The sequence below is a fragment of the Ischnura elegans genome, chromosome 10 (assembly GCF_921293095.1).
Source record: "Ischnura elegans chromosome 10, ioIscEleg1.1, whole genome shotgun sequence".
Taxonomy (NCBI): domain Eukaryota; kingdom Metazoa; phylum Arthropoda; class Insecta; order Odonata; family Coenagrionidae; genus Ischnura; species Ischnura elegans.
In genome coordinates this window covers 1,490,122-1,508,371 of record NC_060255.1, presented here as the reverse complement: position 1 = coordinate 1,508,371, position 18,250 = coordinate 1,490,122, and the positions used below count along the sequence as shown (strand labels likewise).

The following is an 18,250-nucleotide window of genomic DNA, read 5'->3' as shown; positions in this document are numbered from 1 at the left end:
GAATATTCCAGGGAGGACATCTGCCGGAACCCTGCGCTCAACAAGTGTGACACACTGGGGTTGGCGGAGCTTGGGACCATGTGCGACCATTATTCGTCGTGTGCCATCATAGAAGACAACGGGCTGAGCGCCGCATTCACCATTGCACACGAACTGGGCCACGTGTGAGTATGACAACATCGGATGCACGCCCAACCACTCACCTCTCCTCTGCTTCCTGCCTCAGAGTTAAAGGAAGGAAAGTGTGGGAAACGGAATCACTTTCTGGTGCATTAATTGTGAGGAGAGATAAATAACAATAAACACAATTTAACAGAGATAACGGACCAAGGACTCGTGACATGTGGCTCCCAACCAATAGCGAAGGGGGGGGGGGATGAAAACCCCCCCAGAGCTCAGAGAAATATTTAAGTTTGATCCATTTTACTTAATTGGATTAGTATTACTTATAGAATAGTGTTAGGATTATTCAATTATCCCTCAGAAAGCGTAAAACTCGCCATTTTGAAGCATTTATCTTAAAATTTTTCTGGCGCTGGGCCCCCGCAAATCCCGCTTACCCTGGCGGGTATGCAATACCCCCACACCCTTAAGTAAGTATTAGTTGCGCATAAATCCCCCCCTCCCCTCCAGCCGTAATTCTTAGCTGCTCCCAACAACTGCTATCGCCGCAAAAGGCATAACGCTCAGCTTTAAGCATTTTAATGAAATTCTGTCAAAGCTCCATAGGGACGTGTATCTAAGCTATTGTTATACTCATTGTTTATTCGACTTAAACAATAAATCATTAAACAGAGTTGAAAGGTAAACATTTAGCTTCTACGATCGAAAGGGTGGAGAAAAATACACGAAAAACTATGAAAAAGGCGATACAGTCGTCTTCTTCATCTCGTCAGGGGTAAATATAATTTATTTGGCGCACTTCATTGTTTTTTTATTGAGAGGACGACATCTTCGCTTTTAAAATAGCTTTTTAAATTTAAATTTTATCCGGAAATGTAAATTTCAATTTCGAAGGTGTAGAAAAGTTCATGGATATCGAAGTTACGCATGATATGTGGAAAAAATATTTCCAAACTTTTCATGTACTCAAGGAAATTCTGATATTGTTCCTCTTACTTAAAATAAACCACATAGACGAAAATCACCATTTTGGTAGCGTGCATTACCGAGGGACCCCTGAACTCCCCCCCCTAAATCCGCCCCTGATTCTGGGGGGACTTATAACACCCTCAGTCCCCTCCCCCATTGTTACGCACCTTTCCCCCTTCCTTGCAGCGTCATCGTTTTACGCCCACGTGCAACAAGCACTCCTAAAAGTTTGATGGAAAAAAACCATTGCCCGCGTTTTCAGCCTTGATGGATGCGTCCGATGGCGTGAGAGATGGATCGTGGCATTCCACGCGGTGGATCATTCGCTCCACTGCTGTGGCTGGCGTGGAAAAGCCCATTTTTCTCTCTCTCTCTCTCTCTCTCTCACGACGCACGCGCACGGCACCATCCATTTAAAAGACTGATCAGGCCGACCCCTTGTGTAACCCTTAATGAGGCGGCCTCGCGTGTGTCATAACTTGACTGATATGGTGCGCCATTAGGGAAATGGAAGTGAGGGTAAAATGCCGCCAGAGAGCTGCGTCTCCGATTTGAATGGGGCCTTAATGACGAGGAGCGTCTCAACGCCTCTCCTTATAATCATCTTCTTCTTCCTATGCCTCCACCCTCTTCCAGCTCCACCTATTCTCCACCTTCAGTCACACCACCCCATTAATTTCCTCAACCCTTATGTTCCCTGAAACCCCCTAACCAGTCACCATGTAACCAGAAATTTTCTTTAGAGAGAGAGAGGTTGAGTGTTTTGGGTAAAAGGGGGGGGTCCAGACCCCCCGGATCTCCCCCCCTGACTACTCCACTGGACCACGGCCAGGCATGGGTGTGTAGGCCACCTGCCTTTTACCCAAAACACTCAACCTCTCTCTCTAAAGAAAATTTCTGGTTACATGGTGACTGGTTAGGGGGTTTCAGGGATCCCCCCCGAAATATAAAAACACAATTTTTTTCCTTCATAAAAGAAAACAAAATGCTGAAAAATAATGAATTTTCATAATATTTCTTTAGCAAATTAAGTTTTTTCGATTATGAAAAGTGTTAAAATTAGTTTAAAACCCATTATTTAGTACCCTGTATTCCAAAAATTTCCTCCCCTGGTTTTGGACCCCCCCTGAATGAAATTCCTGGCTACGCCACTGCTGTGGTCCAACTGCAGCTGCCAATATTTGAGCGATTTTTTGAAGTGAGTCTAAGGGGATCGGATTCAGGATGTGGGTAGCCAGGAGTTTTTAGGGGTGGCACGTGCCCCCCCACACGATTAGAAATAGAAGAGATCTTCAGTACAAGTATTAATACATAAATGTATATTTTAATATAAAATTAATTAATATTTCCATATTAACAACTTTTATTTTAAAATTAAGATTATATTTTGAAGAGTAATTGTTGCTTTTAGTTTTGTTAACATCAAATATGAGAATGTCAGACCCTGGTGCCCCCCCTGGAAAAAATCCTGGATTCTCCCTTGGTCAGGGGAGGCACAATGTTTCAAGGTCGTGCAATTTATCACATTTTTACAGGAAATGCAAGTAACACAATTTTCATCTAATTTATTAACAATACACCAGACTGAGCTCTCTTTCTTCCTAAATACACAAAAAGCTGACCGCGCAGCTCATGTTTCTGACAACATACACCACTTTGTATGGCCATTAGTCGCAATCCCAGCTACATTAACAACACCAATGGATTAAGTGTTCTTTATCAGCAGCGTTAACCATTTATTAACGCCAAAGTTTATGAACATGTTTACCAAATACAACCCAGATTCACTTCGAATCAATTCATACATGATGGTTTTTTTTTATGTTTTTCCGATTTTGTGAGATTTGCCTCTATATTGGCGTAAGGCTCATGCTTGGCGAGTTGCCCTGGGCTGGTGGGTGGTTTTGGGCCTGTCTCCATTGGGCCCCCTCCGGCCTCTGGGGGGCATCCATTAATTACGTGAGGTGATTTTGGCAATTATTCAACCCCTCTCTTCCCCTTTAGTGAGATGTTGTGAGATTTGGCTTGACTCTTATCTCACGACAGATTATACAAAATGCATATTTTCAGAGTAAATATGTTTTTACGGTTATACGTTGTGGTGGGTTAAAATCCCGGAGGTAGTTGAGATTTTTTTAGAGACTGCCCAATTGCTGATGAAGTGCACTTTGCAGAGCAATCCGTCTGCCCCAAGAGTGGTCTGGCCAGGTCGGCTGGTTAGTAATCGCCAAGGGCCCCGAGCTAAAGGGGCCCCCACAAAGGTTGCATCTATAGTGAAGCAGTAGTGCAGTAAGCGGGGGTTTTGGGGGAGAAACCCCCCCCCCCCCCAGAGCTCAGAAATTTTAAGTTAAACCCATTTTACTTAATTGCATTAATATTGCTTATAGAATTTTGTAAGGATTTCTAAAATATCCCTCAGAAAGTCGTAAAACTCACTATTTATCCTAATTTTTCTCTGGGAGGGCCTCCGCACCTCCCGCTTACCCTGGTGGGTATGCCATAACCCCAGGCACCAACTTAGGTATTTGTTTCCCCTAAAACCCCCCCTAGCCTTAATTCCTAGCTGCGCCCCTGTGGTGAAGTATGCATGAAAGTTGTTATGTAATAAAATAAGACTCAGTTTACTTGAACCTTAAAAGTTTTTTTGCAATTATAAAACTCTATATTTTTATTATTTGCTTTATTTACAGTATACTCATTGTAAAAAGGTTACATACCTATATAGAAAATAAATAAAATAAAGGTGTCAGAAGATACAAGAGAATCTGATGCTTTTTGAAATGGTTATTCAAAAAGATTTTTTTAAGGGGTGTTTTAGATTTTAGTAAAGTTTCAAGGAGCAAATTCACTAAATATATATAAACCATGACGTATTATAAGCTGTGAAATTCTCCCTTTGTAAAGTATGTTTTCTTATGAAATTGCTATTATTATTAACTTTTATCAAGTTTTTAAGAGTCAATGTAGCGTCAAAATCCATTCCCAGGTGTGCAATTAAAAAAAAAAATTTACTTTTCCTTGTATAACATCTTAATATTCTGCTGCTCTGAATTGATCATGCTGATTCTCTTTATATCCTAGTCTCAACATGCCTCACGATGATGACCATAGGTGTAAGCAGTTCCTTGGCAATACTCAGGTCCACAATGTCATGTCTAGAATGCTTGACCACAACACCCATCCGTGGTCGTGGTCCAACTGCAGCAGGCATTATTTGACTGATTTTTTGGAGTGAGTGTTATGTTCACATGTTGATCTATCAGTCAACATTTGTCTTTTTTTTTGATTTACCATTAAAATTTCTTGATTACTGTATGTCACTCTTCTTATATTGCATTTTTGGGAAACCTTCATTCATCCCTTGAGGTAATTAAAGAAAAAATTAATTTTTTATCTCTTTGAACATATTTACCACCTACTATACTCGAGGAACTTTTCTACATCAATTATCCTCGCATTGGGAATGGTGAATTTACAGTTTTTCAGTGAGGTACAGTGTAAACTCATAGAAAAATTGGACAACTTTTGAGAGGCCTTTTTATCACATGAATCATTGAACTTGGTGATACCTAACAATGCCAAAAGAAGCATACATTTTTGTCACTTTTTTTAAACCAGTGTATGACAGCAATGCTCTCTTGTTGATCATTACTGACCAATAGGACTGATGATTTATTTTTTATAATACACTATGCATTCAATACTATTTTTTTCAATTGACCGCTGGTTGCAATGATTCTAGGACTGGTCGAGGTAAATGTCTTCTTGATGCTCCAACTAAAGATGAAAACAAGCGAATGAGCAACAATGAAGAGAAGTTACCGGGAGAAAACTTCACGGAAGACAGGCAGTGTGAGCTGGTGTTTGGAGCTGGTTCCAAAATATGCTCTTACATGGTAAGACTGTGATATAATTGCAGAGTTTGTATTTTCAGTGCTGAGGCAGATCATGACCAAACCTGTTGGCCCTCCAAAATTAAAAAATGCAAAAAATTTTGCCTAGCCTGTGAAAATATTGTTGGTGACCAGAAAGCATAAGGTCCATAGGTGCGATTCCTGGTCTAGGTTATATTTTGGCCGTATTTTTTTGCCAATCATGACATCTCCATGTCACCCAGTTTGTGTTCCATCTCGTTATTTCACCATCTAGCTGCATGTTCTGCAAATATTTGAGACAGAATGTTTTAGAATGAATGTCGATTTACTGGTCAACTTTTTTGCTGTACTTTTGCCAGACTTTATGGATTAATTTTTTTCTATGATTTTGGTAAATCCTTTGATTGAAATTCTTATCAGATTGTCTCTGAGACAGATCATTTCTGGTACGTCTTTCTTCTATTCCATTTGCAACCACCATTCACGGAACTTTTAAGTTTTAATATTAATTTGAATATTTGTGATTAGTGAAAAATGATACCATATAATTGCCATGTTCATCTAGCTTTAAAAAACTTTTATTGCAATGTGATTGGTCCTTCATACCACCATTATCTGTATAACCTGTTTCTTTCATTTTAACATGAACATAGCAAATCTGTATCATTTTGCTGTGATCGATAACTTAGTGAGGATGCTAGCTGTATGTTCAGTGTCTATTGTCCTATCATCAGTAAAAATATGCAGGTCATCCATGTATTTATGCTGATTGTTATGAAGAATATAAGATTTCTAGTTACAATAAACAAAATAAAATTGATGCATTTTGATTGTTAGGAGAACTGGTTTTTATTAAGAATTCATTGTGTGTGTCTAGGTAGACTAGTTACATATTTAGAAAAGCTTCTGATGCTTATTTCCGACATGTCATTGTTGATTCTAATGTTGCAGCCAGTGTGTAGCAGGCTTTGGTGCAATACTGCTCTTGGAGAGGAGAAAGAGGGCTGTAGGACGCAGCACATGCCATGGGCTGATGGGACCTCCTGTGGTGATGGTCTTTGGTGTCAGAAGGGCAAGTGCGTGACTCAGAACAGGAGTGCTCTGTTGCCCATTGATGGAGGATGGGGGGAATGGCAGAGGTAAGCAAGGCTCCCTCCGTCAAAAGCACCTTGTATTTTTTTTGGAAATGCAAATATTTTTTATGCAGAGGAGAGGATTGGTAAATGAAATTCTTATTATGGAAGCCAGCTGTAGTAGGTTCATCCTATCAAACATTTCATGCCCGTTTCCTATTTAAATCATATCTGAAAAAGGTCCGGCCAGATCTGTAGCAGGTATAGAATTTAAATTCGTGATCAGGGAAATTAATATTCGTGTGGAGAGGCTGGTGGCCCAGTGCGGGCTGAGTATAAACAATGTGAAGCGCAGAATTGGAGGGAGTTAAGAAAGTGGCTGGTGGAACCCGAGGCCTAACAGCAAAAGAAGGGGATAAGTGAAAGAAGAAGAAGATCAGGGAAATTAACATTTGTGAAACTCATCTTCTAGATCTCGAAAAAAGAACGGAACTCAGGTTATTAATTTAGAATTTGTTGGTTATAGAACAAACTGGTATTTAGTTCCATAGCAGGAGGGCTATTTGGGAATCTTGACAAAAGTGGCATTTCATCATCATTTCCTGTATTTTGGCTACGTGATGTTATGAAATGTGCTCAAAATTGCAAACTATGCTGGTATTTTCCTGTGATCTCTGGAATTGTTTTTGATGCAATTTTTGTTGCAGCATGCATCAAATTTTCCATGAAATAATCATAAATTAATGAGTACCTCTGCCTGTGGTTCATGCTAAATAATTTCATTATCACAATGACTAATTAGAGGAGTTGTGGACCAGGAATCAACACTACAACCCTCCATTATCCCACGAATTCTCTTTTCCATGCTTTAACTAAGCTTACCACATCACTTACGTTTCATAGCCTCATTGTAATCTTAGAATTTGATTTTTGAAATGCCTCCATATTTGCTACAAAAACAGAGAAGGACCACCTAGTGGAAGGTGGTACTTGGCACAAAACTAAGTCAACAGCTCTGAAAACTGGGTCTGCGGCTGAAGTACCTATAATGGGAGTGCAATAAGTAATGCAACACACTTTTTTCTACAACAGTGGTCGTTTTATTCAGCATTCAAATACACCATGTTAGTCCTCAATCTTTCAGCTACACAACACCATTTTTCAATGTGATCTCCATAGAAAGCTACGGCAAGACGCCTTCTTGAAGGGAGGGCCTGTATGCATTCACAGTGCCATTCCACTTGTTGATGTCAGAGCCAATGTCAGTGGCGTAGCAAGGATTTTGTTCGGGGGGGTCCAAAACCAGAGGGGAAAATTTTTTAAAACAGGGTACAGGGAGTAATGGGTTTTTAACTAATTTTAACGCTTTTCATATTTGAAAAAACTTCATTTGTTAAAATATATATTGTAAATTCATGATTTTTCAATATTTTGTTTTCTTTTAAGAAGGAAAAAAATTGTGTTTTTAATTTTCTATTTTGGGGGGGTCCGGACTCCCCCCCTGGCTACGCCACTGGGCTGCATCACACTGCATCAATAACTTCTTCATCTGGTGAAGTGTTCTCGGGTTTTCTACTGGATGAGTTGATTGTGGGCCATTGAAATGTTGGCCTACAATCAACTCACATCCGATGGAAAACGCGCGAAGACTTCACCAGCATCATATGCCAAACGCCAATAGTGTGTACAAACTAGGTATTGCACTGTCTGAATTGTCCCATATATTACCATCACTAGGTGGAGTTCATGCTCCAGAAGCTGTGGTGGAGGGATTAAAAAGTCTGAGAGGTCCTGCACGAGACCAACGCCTGCAAATGGTGGCAAGTACTGTGTGGGGGACCGGGTGCGATACAAGTCATGCCGCAAGAATGAATGCCCTCCTGGTTCAAGAGACTTCCGTGAAGTCCAGTGTATGAATTTCAACAATAATAATTTCAGCATTCCAGGACTGCCAGCCGATGTGAGGTGGATCCCGAGGTATGAAGGAAGTAAGTGAAAAAGACAAATTGGAATCCCTGTTCATTCCATCCCAATCACTGCTGTAAACAGTATGAATTCCAGTCATTTTTACTTCATGCCCTTTTTTGTAATTAAGATGTGTGTACACAGGGTGTTTACCCTATATCATTGGTATTTTAAGTCCTATTAACTCATGAACATATTTCTTTACTACTCAAGATATTGTATGACTGAATTCTGGAATCAAATACAGCAAAATTCTTGCTGATATTTTTTTGGAAATTTGAGAAGGATTGAAAGAAATAAACTTCACATGTGCCATAAATTCCATGTTTTTAATACAAGGGGTCAATAATAATGGTACCCTGCTTAGATTACCCTCATACATCATTTTTTTAAATGAAGTTCACTTAATCATTCCTGATTTCCGTTCCTTAGTGTTCCTGGAATGAAAAATTGAAGTCTGGGAGTTCTAATTTCTATAAAAAGTTGTGAAAATTTAAAGGAATTCCATTCCCATTCATTTTAGTTGTCCCTCAAGAGCAATGCAAGCTGTACTGTCAAGTTGCACACTCTAGCGCTTACTACAAAATAGAAGATAAAGTGAAGGATGGCACTCCATGTAACCCTGATACGTATGATGTCTGTGTCAACGGAATATGCACAGCCGCGGACTGTAGTCACACCATCAATGCATATCGGCCACTGGGTAAGATGAGATCTGTTTAACAACATTCAATGCTGAGTTTATTTGCATGGTACCTATACATGTATATCCTTTACGAGGAGATGCTTCTCCTTTGATGAATCTATCTATTGCAATATCACTCAGCATTTTAAAAAGTATTAAATGAAATGCAAAAATTTACTGTGAAATTGTCATTCACAATACACTGTTAGGCTTCAAGATATATTTCTTCGATTGATCTGTAGTAAAGTGAAAGAAGTTATTTTTATCTTTTTTATTTTAAAAACTTAATGAAAAATCTACACAATGTTGGAGGAATACAGTAACTTGAAAGATAAATTTTTATTCTCATGTGTTTTGCCCAATGTCCTTAAGTTGATGAAAAGAGATTCCTTTTATAGGATTTTATTATTCCATGCAGTTTTTCTCTAATCAACATCCAAATATCTATGTATTTACATATTTAACTCCTTCAATGTTGTGAAAGGCTGCCAAAATATGTTTACATTTTGTAAGGTCTTCATAGCTGCTGTTTTACATTTACTTATTACTACATACAGTGCTAATATTAGCATAGAGCATCTCACCATTTCCACCTCCCCAAGCTTGTTTCTTTTGTTTTCTGATATTCTTTTTCCTTATTCCATTGTGCACGTGAACTGTAGTTTCATCTTCATGAATTGCTCATTGAAAGGATTAAAGCAAAGATTTATTCTAGGAGATATTTCTTTATATTACAGCTGTTGATATATGTGGGAAGTGTGGAGGAGACAATTCAACATGCAGTGTAATCGATGGGAAGTACACAGAGGCCTATACTTATGATTACAGTAAGGTGGTGAAAATACCAGCTGGAGCATCAAATGTAGATGTCAGAGAGAGCTGTTATAGGGAATCCGACCGAGATAAGAACTACTTAGGTATGGTTTCCAAATTTCATATAGTTTAATTTTTTTAAACGGAAAAAACTGCCTTATTTTGGTATGCATTCTGTGGTATATTTCTGTCAGTGGCATAACCAGGTGGGGGCCCAGGGGGCCAAGACCCTCCTGAATTATAAAAACACATTATTTTCCTTCATAAAAGAAAACAAAATATTAAAAAATCATGAATTTAAAATTTATTTTAACAAATGCAGTTTTTTCAATTATGAAAAGTGTCAAAATTAGTTTTAAACCCATTACTTAGTATGTACCCTGTTTTTCAAAAATGTTCCCTCTTGGTTTTAGACCCCCCTGAACGAAATTCCTGGCTACGCCACTGATTACTGTCACATAAAAAAGCACTTGGGAATTCCAATGTCAATATTCCTTTTGCTTTTACTCATAAAACTTGATATGCATTGAAAAAAATGGCTTCAAAAAATGTTCACAGTGAATGGAAGCAGATAGGCACTCTGACAATAGGGTGGTTTCCTATTATTTTTTATTGCCTAAATCAAAAGATTATTACTCCTGGAGTATGTATTTCTTGCTTTTAGATTTTTAAATGATGATATCTATTTTTCGTGATTAAATGAAAAGTGAAAATTTTCAAGTGCGCAAATATGCACCGGCAAAACATGAATGCTGGGAAAAGCCCGTGTGACGTAGCAGGTGGCAGAGTATCCTGCTAGCAGGTAGCGCTTGGCTTAAATAAGGATTATTAATACCCTATTGAACAAAGGAAGCTTTCCGACCATAGGCAATTTTAACAAGTGATTATTAACCTCTTCCCTACGCAGGGCGTGATTTCACGGCCTGAATTTTCTGATGCTAAAGAAGGAAGGCCGGCTTTTCACGGCTTGAATTTTTCGAAGCAAAAGCCAAAGGCCGTGTTTTCACGGTTTCGCGGTCAAGCATGCCAAGTAGGTCCCAACCGCCATTAGGGTCCCTCGGTGCGAGAGGTCCGACCCTTTCCTATTGTCCGTGTGGGGATTACCTCGGCCCATTCCGGCTCTCAGTGTCCCACTCAAGGAAGGTGCTCATGGTCACTATTTGTTTATAAGGTGGAATAACTAAAAACATAAATGTTGCATTTTTAAAAAATCAATGCGAGTAATTACATTCTGTATGTTCTGCTGATTGGTTCCAAATTTTAAACGGAATTCTAGTGTTCATATTAACGGAGTTGATCATCACCTAGAACAATTTTTGGAGACGTTAAGGTTAGATGTTTAATTGTTATTTTTATAACTTACTAGCAAGTTTATTGGGGCGATATTGTAATGATTTACATCTAAAAATATACGTTACTCTGTTAGCTACATTCTAAGTGTACATTTGCGGTGAAATTCGATAGAATGTCCGATTTAACTTCTATGTAAAAAAACCCTCGTAATGTAATAAAATTTGATTCTCTCAGTTCTTTGTCGTGAGCCAAAATTACAGCGGCTATTTTTAATAACCTCTTATCAACCTTTGAATACAAAGGTATTATAAACGAAATTCGCTATAAATACTGATTAATGCATATCCTAAAAATTCGTAAATTTAATGTACCAATAGGGAATGTTTTACGTAGAAACATGTTGTGAGAAGCATTGCAGGAATAAGAACTGCTCTACCCAGGTAATTACTCTCATATGGAAAGTACTCTCATTGGTGGAAGTATTCTCTACTGAAATATGTACGTGGAAGATGATAACCTCACTCTTCTCGGAAAAGCTCATTTGGCTATGATATAGTGCCGTTTTGCTGAAAACCCTAAAAATAACCGTAGAACTTCGTTTAAAAGTTCTACAGGCATTGCAAAATGAAAGGAATACATTTATGAACTGACATTTAATGCAACAGTAACAATTAAAAAAATTAAAATTGCACTGGCAACAATAAACTGACCGCAAAAATACGCCGGGATGGGCTGCCTTCGGGGAAAAGGGTCGAGGATTATATTTGCTCAGTTGCCGCGGAAAGGGTCCGGGACCCCGCTAGGAAAGGTCATTAAAGGGGAGGAAGCGACTACGTGGTCAGTCCCAAGCCGAAAAAAAACTCCGTACGGAGCGAAAAAGAAAATCTCAAACCCTTCGTAGAGCCAAAAGCAACTTCCCGCGAAGGAGCTCGGTGCGAAAAGGTTAAGACATGTTTCCCTGAGCTCTGTGCCTCATGCATGCATTGGTAATCTCAGACGATGTAAAACTCCTATCTACTCGTATAGAAACTAGGTCCCTGTGACGTCACGTGGAGTGGCATCGAATGGGCACCAATCTGGCCTTTTGCAAATGAGGCTAAAATTGACCATTAACATTGGTCTAAACTGGTATTTCTAGAACCAAATAGTTTGTATATTATGAATATACTAATGGTGGGTAACGAATCACAATCGATGCCTTTTGTTTTCTTTGATGAAGAAAACTACCCTATTCAAACTACCATTTTGGTTTTTTGAGTGAGTTTTATTTTTTTCATAGTTTAATTTCTCAGCCTCATTTCCTGAGGAATCAAACCATTTTAAAGTGATTTGATTGAACCTATATAGGTTTTATGCATTACATTTTTATATGTTTAATATTTCATCCATATCAATTTTCTGCAGCTCTTGTTGATCCAGGCACGGGGAAGTATCTCCTAAATGGCAACTTCAGTATCAGCACATCTGTGAAACTCCTCGACTATGGAGGAACTGCAATTTCTTACAATGGTGGTGATACTATGGTTGAAAGAATAAATATAACTAGGCCTCTAACAAAAGATCTTATTGTAATGGTAAGTTTTGATTTCTCTCTTATGTTTCTTATGCATAATAACGGACCTTATTATTTCCTAACCAACCCACCAACTTAAAATACTTAACATACTAGGCCTTTAAAATTGCTCAAATAATGAAGTTATTCTTGTTTTGTATTCCTGTTGTTTAATCCAGCTCAATTATTGGTAGAGGCTAGCAAAATGTGGGTTGTGTTCAATTTAGTGCATTTACCATCAAGTAATAATTTCTGATCAATGCTTTATTTGTTTAGGTTTTAACAGTTAATAAGGCATACCCACCAAACGTCCACTATAGATACATAGTGCCTCACAACAAATCAACATACCGCTGGAAACTTAAATCTGAGTGGTCAGAATGCGATCCTTTATGTCAAGGTGAGTGGATGTGTAGTAAAAATGTTACTAATATTTATATATAATAGCTTCTTAGTCCACTAAGGTCTTTCAGATATTGGAAGATGCGGGTACAATTGAAAGGGAAAAACTCATTAAATATGTACAAAGTATATATGTATATACAAAAAATTAATAAGAAGTTTAGACAATATTCTAAATGCTTTGAAGTTTTATGGAATGCCTGGTGAAAAAGGCACCTTGACTTGACCCTTAAACCTATAGTTGTATAATTATTCAAATCTCTTTTCATTTGTGGCATTTTGCAGACTACCTCTGAGAGTCTCCCATCCTGAATTTGAATTCCTTCTCCAATGTGCAATGAGGCTTACTCCCTTTCATCCTGTCGATAAATCCTATGCTCCCCCCCTGTTTAACTAGAATTATTCTTTTAACAGGGATTTCAGCATCCCCTCCCCACTCTCCACTCAATCTAAACAATCTTCCTTCTCTGTATCTCCTCCAGAAGCTGCCTCTCCTAATGTCCAGCACTTCCTCCTCTCCGTCCACTTCGCCTTCTCCATTCTTCTCCACATCCACATCTCTAAGGCTGCCAGTCTTTTCTCATCCTCTCTCCCAAGTGTCCACGTTTCCTCGCTGTGAAATGCTACGCTCCAAATCAGACTCTTCACTACCCTTTCCTTTATGTTCTTACAAAACGATGCTCTCATGAGCTCTTTCCTATTCATGAATGCCTCCTTTGCCAATGCAATTCTCTTCTCAATGTCCTTAACACATTCAGTGTGGAGCATGTCAATGGAGGTAGTCCCGTCCAACCCGACATACAGAGCACGTGCTGTGCCGGACGGGCCCTTTCTCCGCCTCTGTACGTGACTAATATTCACTTCTGAGTCTTCCGATCGTGTGTCAACAAGCTTCTTCAAGAAGTGAGTCTTCGAACCGTGTGTGCCATTTGTAAAAATCAGTATTTGAATGGAAGTTATGGTGCGGAAACCTCTATCCACCTATTTTTCTTTCTTTTTTTAATTGCCGATTTTATCGACTTTACTGAAAATGCATTGAATGTGTTATTGCCGTATCCATTTCCTCAAGACTACTGCGTAATTGTTTAAATTTCTCCACCTAGCTACAAATCTCTCTTTACAGGAGTGAAATCCAGGAAGGCGGTTTGTGTCAAGGAAACATCAGGGGTGGTGGAGGAAGTGCCTGATAACCTGTGCACTGGTCAGCACCGTCCCAGGCCTCATACTCAGCGCTGCAACCCTCATTGTTCCCTCAGGTGAGCTTTATAGTTAGGGTTGCTTCGCACTTTCCTCTAGGGCCGTATTCTGTATTTCGTCGGTAGCGCACCGGTCGGTTTCCCTTTCAAGCCCACTGACTGGACATCATTCCATACCGACAACGGTTTCCGTACCGACGACAGCACTTTCAGCGATGCTGTAAGGTCGTCTGTTTCAAACCAGTTGGTACGGTTCCCCTACCTTCCCAAACAGGGAAAATCTGAATATATCCAAAGTTAGAAGTCATCTAACGTGTCTCCACCAATGAAAGAAGGGTAAAAACAAGTGAAGGCTCATTGGCTCAGTTTGTTGTCGTCATTCTCAATCTTTTTGTTTGCGGAAATTACGACTTATTGCTAGATAAGATAATCGATATTGGATGAGTTGTTAACAATGGTTATATAATGTGTGGTAGTGATGCTGTACCTACAGAATCGAAGGATTACAACATCACAATAAAGTTTGTATGTGATGGAGATTGTTGTTGCTGGAATGAATTATTGAAACTATCCTTGAGGTCATAGTTTCTTTTTTTTAATATTGGATCTGTTTATTGCTATTTATTCATGATTTGGTAATATAGTTGTCATTAAGTAAGTTCGGCCTAAATGTTATCAATGGAAGGTTATGCCATTGGCACCGTAGCAGACGAAAATCACATACCATGGAACGTGAACGTAGGATTCAAAAGCAAATGTAAATGTTACATTAGAGGAACAAGTTAGGAAATTGTTATAAAAATATGGAGCTAGGTGTAATTAAAATAAGTGTAATGACGAGGAAGTAAAGAAATTGTGATTGGGTGAAATACAATTGTATAAGTTGCGCATTCCAATTGTGAGAGAAAATGATAATATTGCGGCAAACCTCATACTTATTAACAAATATAATAATAATAATAATAATATATATTTATTCCACATTATGGTACATGAAATTTTAATAGGTTACTCAAGCATGAGTTTTTACAAAGGTGGAATAAAGGCACCCCTGTGGTAAGAACCTGTGTTGGGGTTGCCATCTCTTAAATTAAACATACAGCTGGCTGGTGCGGCCAAAAACAAAAGAATATACCGTAAGTAATGAGTCAAAGTACGCTTTTCTTTAACGTCTGTTCCTTTGAGAAAATTATGAAAAATTGAAGCAAAAATAAATGAAAACAAATACATTAATTGCCATGATACATAGAAATATTTCATACACTGTATAGAAATCAGACTAATAACATATGTACAATGTAAAAAATAATGTGCAAAGATAGTATTTACAAGTACACTTCAATATTGTCTATAGAGAACAACCATATTTTTAATTCACGTAAAAACAACGTGAAGGACTTTATTGATGTGATACGAAATGGTAGGAGGTTAAACATCTTTCTAGCACAATATAAATAAAATCTTCTGAAAGCTTCATTATTCGGTTGTGGAATAGGTACTCTATTCCGTGACCCCAAGCCATGATAGGGAATATTTACATAGCCATTGACATTTCCTCCTCTGATATAATACATGCGTAGGACTCTATAAACATATAAATATCTAAGGGGTAAAATACCTAGTAATAAAAAAATAAAAGTATATCTTCTTTTATCGTCAAGGGAATCAATGGCTGACGATAAAATGAAATATAGCTGCCTATTACAAATGAAAGAAACTGATACCGTTGCCCAGTGAGAAATGGGTGGTGGAATCCACGTGGAACCCACGTGGAGATGTAACGTGGATACCACGTGTTTTTGGTCGTGGAATCAACGTGGAACCCACGTGGAAATTTGGTGGAAAAATTAAAACAGCAGTAGGTGCTGTCCTAAAACCATTAAAATCTCAACCACTCTATATCTAAACCTTCTATATATGTGTCTACGATTTTTCATGTGCTCTCATGGCTGCCTTTCCACGAATTATATAAAAATAGAATGTGCGATACATTTTCACATAACTATGTAGTGTGGTTTCAGGATGATAAATGACGCAATGTCACCAGAGAGTTAAGTTCCACAAATTAGAAATTCTGTTTAACATTTAATGCTAATCACCACAAATCCACTTGAAATCAACGTGGATTCCACGTGGGTCCAACCACTCAATATCCACCACCACCAAATATCCACCACTCAACGTGGATTCCACGTGGGTTCCACGTGGATTCCACCACCCATTTCTCACTGGGTTGTGGCAAACTTCATACTTAAATAAAAAGATCTTATTTCTATGCTGAGAGAAACGCCCAATGATGATTCAGTGAAATATTGCCTATTCAGAGTGAGATAAAGTGATAAAATTGCGGCAAAACTCATATTTAATCAAAAATATATTTTTTATGTCAAAGGAGCAAATAAATGATGATAGAGAGAAATAAAGCCTATTACAAGCGAGTGAAAGTGGTAACATAAATGAGATAAAGTCATTATATGTTAGCAAACCTCATGTTTATTAACCAATATCTTATATTTCTGTCAAGGTAATCAAAATAGATGATGACACAGTGAATTATAGAGGCGTATTCGAAGGGGCAGAAAAAGATAGCATTGCAGCAAACCTCTGCATTATTTACTCGGTGATGAGGTATAAGCAAAATAAAACGTACAATGCGCACCGGGGAGTTCATGAAACCCACTAGTTGGTGGCCGTACGGGCACCTTTTTGCTGTCGGTACGGCTACCGACGATCTCCCGTCCTCACGTCGGTGCCGCACCGAACGGGTTCGTATGGGTTCGTACAGAATCGCACCACTGCTTGCCGGGAGTCGGTGTGACGTCATACCCGACGAATCGGTGCCACACCGATCGGTTTAGAGTTCAGAATACGGCCCGTGGTTAGGAATTATAAGGTATTTTTCTTGCTTACCTCAAACTTTCTGCATGTAAGGCCGCACACTGGTTAGACGGAATGTTTTTTTTTTTTTTTTTTTTTTTTTTTTTTTGAAAATATTTTGTTGAAAGCAACTGGCCCACCATTCAGTTAAATGAATGCATCGCACACTGATGAGACAAAGGCTTCAGACGTGATGTTTTATCTGAATATGTCTTTGGGTGTTTTTTGCGATCCCTCATATATTTTGTCTGCTGCAAAAACGTGGTAAGACAAACAGAACAGACCTGCACAAGTAGGTACGAGGTAGGGCAGAGCAGCTTGCACCCCCAGTCGCATATATAGGCCTAGCTAGATGTGGAGTTAATCCTCTCAGTTAAAATTACATGTTTAAGTGTTTAGTTGATGTTATTTTGTGACATCAGCTCATAACCCTGCAATAAACCCCCCAATGTTCCGTTTTTGGTGAATGGAATGAATCCAATGCTCCCTCCCTTCGTTTAACTAGGCAAGTTGTATCAAGTTCCACAACATAACTGCTACGTCCACTTCCTCATCCATTTTAAGCACCACACACACTCTGTGTTTTCAATACATGTCTGCAGGTTACTGGATTTGTTTTCCCACCATGTTTTAGTCTTTTGTCTGAGACCACCATACACAGGTGCGACATTTTTGCTTCCTGATGAAACCTCTTTCGGTAAAATGTTTTCTCAAAAAACATTTCATCTGACCAGTGTGCCGCTGGCCTAAGCACGTAACATACTGTACCCTGACAGCCTACCTCTTCAAGGTATTGCATACCACCAAGGTGCTGCGAAATGTAATGAACCCCCAAAACAACTGTTGTGTATGTCACATTGATGAGCTGTTCAATTCCTTTGCAGGTGGAAAGTTATGCACCAGACACCATGCTCTGCTCGCTGTGGGAAGGGCACAAAAACCTTGGTGATCCATTGCGTGCAGGAGCTACACACTTTGAATGGTGGGAAATCGAAATTTCCTGTCGAAGACCGTTATTGTAAACACCTACCCCACAGACCAGCTCGTGAAGTTCCTTGTGAGGGGCCTTGCATTACTGCTAGTTGGCAGTATTCTGAGTGGAGTCCAGTAAGTGCTATTTATCATTTATTTATTGCCAGTTTGCTTTGTGATGAAGATATCGCATATTTTATAATTCTTTCATATTTTGTAATTTCTTAGTTTGTCCTCTTTGACAGAAAAATTCTCTTTGTTATCATTCAAGTGTTCTGCTACGTGTGGTGAAGGTGTGCAAACAAGAAAAGCTGTCTGTAGATCAAGTGAAGGCCTAGAAGTTTACCCTAAGGCTTGTCAGGGATACAGGGACATAAAATTCCCAAGCTTAGAAGAGAAGAGGACTTGCAACAATCAGGAATGTCCCAGATGGGCAACTGGAGAATGGTCACCGG

General features: G+C 38.9%; 1 protein-coding gene across 3 annotated transcripts in view; it reads left to right on the top strand.

Moving 5' to 3' along the window:
* Positions 1-18,250, top strand: part of LOC124166511 (A disintegrin and metalloproteinase with thrombospondin motifs 9-like) — a 758,369-nt gene that overhangs the window by 705,528 nt on the left and 34,591 nt on the right. For all 3 annotated transcript variants that reach the window (XM_046544055.1, XM_046544053.1, XM_046544056.1), the window contains exons 7-18: positions 12-164; positions 4,174-4,323; positions 4,835-4,988; positions 5,919-6,106; positions 7,778-8,028; positions 8,529-8,708; positions 9,428-9,607; positions 12,201-12,370; positions 12,625-12,748; positions 13,874-14,006; positions 17,708-17,930; positions 18,067-18,249. In XM_046544055.1, the coding sequence (XP_046400011.1) occupies positions 12-164; positions 4,174-4,323; positions 4,835-4,988; positions 5,919-6,106; positions 7,778-8,028; positions 8,529-8,708; positions 9,428-9,607; positions 12,201-12,370; positions 12,625-12,748; positions 13,874-14,006; positions 17,708-17,930; positions 18,067-18,249 (2,089 nt within the window). The remainder of the gene's footprint in view (positions 1-11; positions 165-4,173; positions 4,324-4,834; positions 4,989-5,918; positions 6,107-7,777; positions 8,029-8,528; positions 8,709-9,427; positions 9,608-12,200; positions 12,371-12,624; positions 12,749-13,873; positions 14,007-17,707; positions 17,931-18,066; position 18,250) is intronic.